Source organism: Alligator sinensis, unplaced genomic scaffold, assembly GCF_000455745.1.
Source record: "Alligator sinensis unplaced genomic scaffold, ASM45574v1 scaffold1238_1, whole genome shotgun sequence".
Lineage (NCBI taxonomy): Eukaryota > Metazoa > Chordata > Crocodylia > Alligatoridae > Alligator > Alligator sinensis.
Window position 1 is genome coordinate 627,866 of NW_005842436.1, and position 4,425 is coordinate 632,290.

The window sequence follows — 4,425 nt, forward strand, 5'->3', positions numbered from 1 at the left end:
CGCCCCGCGCTCGCCCTCGTCCTCGTCGTCCGTCTCCGAGGCCTCCCCGGGCACCTTCACCCCGCGCAGGCAGGGCCGGGAGGCCCGGGGCGCCGCCAGCTCCAGCTCCAGCTCCGCCTCCGAGTCCGTCTCCGAGGCCTCTCCCGGGACCAGTGCGCCGCCCCGGGGAGCGGACATCACCACTGGGCCGAGCCGCGCCGGGGGCTCGGGCAGCTCCTGCGGGCAGGCGAGAGGCGTGGGAAGCAGTTCCTGCCACCAGAGGTGAGCTAATGTCACGTGACTGAGGACTACCCCGTCACGTGGGCGGTCATGTGACACCACCCAGAAGTGCCCGGACCTCGGGGGGTGCTGCTTGGGGTCCGCTGTCGCCTGTGGGCATCGCCGCTCTCGGTCTCGCTGCCGCCGCCTTTGGCTCCTAGCTCCTCAAGTTGGAGTCGCCTTTGCTAAGTCGGAAGGACCTTGGGTTGGGGTTGGGGCTGGGGCTGGGGCTGAGCCTTTGGCCTGCTCTGGGGGCACCCGGGGATCCCTGTGTTGCTTCAGTGCAGTAAGTGAAACTGCCTGTGCTCCCCCTTGGCCTGCTCCCCCTGCTTTAGGCTCCCAGGCCCGTAGAGAGGTCAGGCCCTGCTGCACTTGCAGCTCGGCTCTGGAAGAAGTAACAAATGCACATGCAAGTATCCGGTGTGTTTTGGCTCAGTAGGGGCAGGAGGTGGGTGTTATGTGTTCCCAGCACTGGTGAGACCAGGGTTTGGACACTGCATCTAGTGTCAGTGTCCATGTTTAAAAAGGATGCTGAAAACCTGGGGAAGGTGTGGCAGGAATTGCAGAGTTGCTTTGGGAGCTGGAAGAAGCTGGCTCCAAGATGGCACTTCGGGGTCATCATTTCTTTAGGGTGGTTAAGATTCAGAGGTAACATAAGTACCTTTGTGGATTTCAAATCCTGGTGAGCTCTTTCATGTGGAGGGGAAGGTTATTACAGGTACCAGAAGGCTGGAAACTGACACCGGGCATGTGTAACCAGTGGGGCTGATTAACCACTGCAGCTCACTGCCAGGGATCTGGTGGGTTCCCCGTCTCTGGGTGTCTTCAAATTAACACTTGCTGCCTTTCTGGAAAACATTTCAGCTCAGCGCTCCCCAAACTTTTTTTGCTGCTCCCATGCCATCAAGATCTGGACCCAGGAGCAGCCCATGGGCCAGATGACATGCCTCTGTGGACTGGATCTGGCTCTCAGAGGCTGAGCATGACTGCTCCAGCCAAACCCAGTTCAATAGGAGGGCAGGCACAGGGACATAATTGCAGCACAGTTCCCCCCTATACTCCCCCCCCATAGGTGTCTGATAACAGGACCCTTCTGCCTGTGAGTCAACAAATGTGGGGATAATCCCATTTGTAGCTGGCCCAGGACAGGCTCCCTAGCAGGCAAGTCCTGGTGTGTAAAGCCCTAGTCAGGGCCCTGTCCCAGGCCTCAGCCAGTTCCTGTTTCCCTGTGTTCCTCACACTGACTAGCTCTCTGCTCTTGTCTACTTTCTCACTTCATGTATCACTTTATGAAAGGAGCCTTCTCCAGCTTGGGCATCAGTGACAATGTGACTGCCATCCTGTGAGTAGTGTGGGGCAGGGATGAGGAGCCGAGACCCAGTCAGATGCAAAGTGCTGCTGATGCAGCAGTGTCTGGAGCCAGTGAAAAGGGCTCATGAGCCTGGGTATGAGCTATTGGCCCAGTTGGGTGGGACCTGGTGAACACCTTGTTCTGTATTCCCTGCTACTCGGCAGGCCTCTGTCCCAGTGCAGTGGGCTAGGATCGCTTGGGTCTATCATTACTTGAACACTGCTCTGTGGAACAAAGGTGGGAGATGTAAGATCCCAGGCCAGTTCTTGGTAAACAGGGCCCTGGTCACAGAGCTGTTGCTGTCATTGGTGTTGATGGAGCCCTCTGGCTGGCAGCACCTGGAGGGAGGTCAGGAATGAGCTGGGCTACACATCTGAGATCTGCCTGGTGCATGCTCCTTGCTGGGGCATTGCAACATGGGAGTGTTGCCCCTTCTCATCCTCAGCTTTGGGACAGACTGCAGCATACCTTTCCTGCTTTCTCTTTCTGTCAGGCAAGTTTCAGGTGGTGACCCAGAAGTCCTGAGCTGCTCTTGCTGGGGGCTGAGACTGGATAGGGGAGAGACTAGAGCAAACAAGCTTTCCTTTGTTAGTGCTGGCTCCTGTGGGTCAGAGCCCTGGATGCTCTAGGTTTGCAGTAAAGTGCCTTTTTTCCATTGAGCCCACTTGTGTAAGTGTCCAGCTTCCTGTGAACTGAGTTGGGTTCATGGGGCTGAAGAGGGGGAAAATCCTGGTCCACCTTCCTAGGGCTGTTCTTGTGTTCAACATGAGTCATTGATTAAAAGCCAAAATAGCCCTGGCCCAGGGGCTAGAACACAGGACTTTCCCTCTGAGGCGCTGTTGTCATGCGCAATCTGTTCTTCCCCTGGCTTCATGAATCTTGGTCTCATGGCTGCCCAGGAGTCCAGCTTGGACCAGGGGTGAAAAGCCCCCTTCCCTCCTCATCAGTCCTTCTGAACACAGCCTATTCTATGGCCCAGTGTTCTGGCACAGTCCTGGGGAAGAGATGCTTCAGCACCAGATCCTGGATCATGTTCTGCCTTCTGGGATTCTTTGTGCCCTCACAGCACACGCAGCTACTGCGTTCTAGTGCTCTGTAACCTATCTCTGTCCAAACCCCCTGGAGTGACCTTGCATATGGCAGGTTTCCGAATCTTGAGTAACTGTCGCTTCAATCTGAATTCTCTGCACATTTCCACATCATTTGTGACGTGGATGCAGTGTCCAGTACCTGTTTCTCCAGTGCTTTGTGCAGAGGGGATGGATCTTATGCACTGACCCAACATTAGACTGCAGGGACTGCCCCATGATTAGGGATGTACTGAAATGGCGATTGCACAATTTTCATGGAAACTGATTTCAGGTGGGCCCTGTGAAAAAGCCCAGAGTCCCTGGAAAAAAACTCCCAGCTTGCCAAAAATAAAATGCTGGTTCCCTCTGGGGAGCCAGCAGGTCTCTTAACCACTGTGGCCCAGCCATACAGCTCATGGGGGGAGGAGGCTGCTGGCATAGCAAGATTGCTGCTGCTCCTGCTTCTCACTGCTGAATGGCTATGAGGGCTGTCCATCATATGACCCCATCCCTCTCTATCAGTTGGTGGTGTGGGAGTGGGGCTGCATGACAGGCAGTCCTCACAGCTAGTCAGTGGCAAGGAGCCAGGCACTGGGGTCCGGCCTTGACCAGTCTAGGTGCTCAAAAATGACTGCTGGCCATGGGATCTGCCCACAGAATCAGGTGGCAGCCACCTTGAGGTCAGTAGACTGCTACCCACAATCCCAGTCACTGTCCTTGCTAGTGTCACACAGGGCATCCTGTTCAGCTGGCTTCCAGCCAGGGCCCCGGCATTGCTACTTCTTAGGTTACTGTCCCTGCACCTTGCACATGTGACTGATCTCCATTCTTCCTTGATTTAGGCCCTTGTGACTACGCTGAAATGTCCATTGTCCACATGGGCCCAGTGAACCAACAGGTTCCAATTGCTTCATGTCACTGACCTGTCCCCATCAGTGCTTCTCCCCCTGCCAGTCTATCTACACTAGTTTTGTATTTTCTTCCAGACCATTAGGAAAGATATTGGATAGCACTGACCAGATTACCTGAGATCTATTGGTCAGCCTATCTGATTGGGTACAGCAGTTCTTTAATAAGATTCAGTGTGTGACATGTCCCTTTACTATCTCACTGCCCCTAGAAGATCTTGTTATTACAGAGTCGGGGCTGCCTAACTTCAGTGCAGCCCAGTGCAGAACAGGGTGTGCTCACACAGTTGAAAGCCAGGAAGTAGGTGAGAGAGAGAAGAACCTAATCTACAAATCAGGGATTCATATAGAAGGAAAAGATAAGAGAAGACCAAACCCTTCTCCTCCACCCAGTCCTGGACTGAAACTGTGGAATGAGATGTAGGGCACAGGTCTCCGATCTTGGCAGTACAGGGTTTGGATGTGGAGGCAGATGGTTAGGATCCCATATGCAGTGGGCAGGGACTACTCCACATTTGAAAGACCTGCCCCAGCCCCAGTTTCCCTCTGATCCACCCAGCTGCTGGGGATGCAGTAGATGTAGTCAACACACATGCAACCTGTTTCACTGAGATGTGGTAAAAGTTGCTTGCACCCCTGACCTCCATCTGGCAGGGGAAGGAGAGAGGTTTGCTTGTGCTAATACAGGAGTACCTGGTAGCACATTCATAGATGTTAGGGTCGGAAGGGACCTCAACAGATCATCGAGTCCGACCCCCTGCATTGGCAGGAAAGAGGGCTGGGTTTAGATGACTCCAGCTAGATGCCTATCTAACCTCCTCTTGAAGAACCCCCGGGT

The 4,425-nt window shown here is 54.5% G+C and overlaps 1 protein-coding gene across 1 annotated transcript in view; it reads right to left on the reverse strand.

Annotated features, from left to right (window-relative positions):
* Positions 1-311, reverse strand: part of BLOC1S3 (biogenesis of lysosomal organelles complex 1 subunit 3) — a 4,828-nt gene extending 4,517 nt beyond the window's left edge. Inside the window, 2 exon segments of the mRNA XM_025211934.1 lie at positions 4-290; positions 293-311. Of these exon segments, the coding sequence (XP_025067719.1) occupies positions 4-290; positions 293-311 (306 nt within the window).
* Between the last annotated feature and the right edge of the window lie 4,114 nt (positions 312-4,425).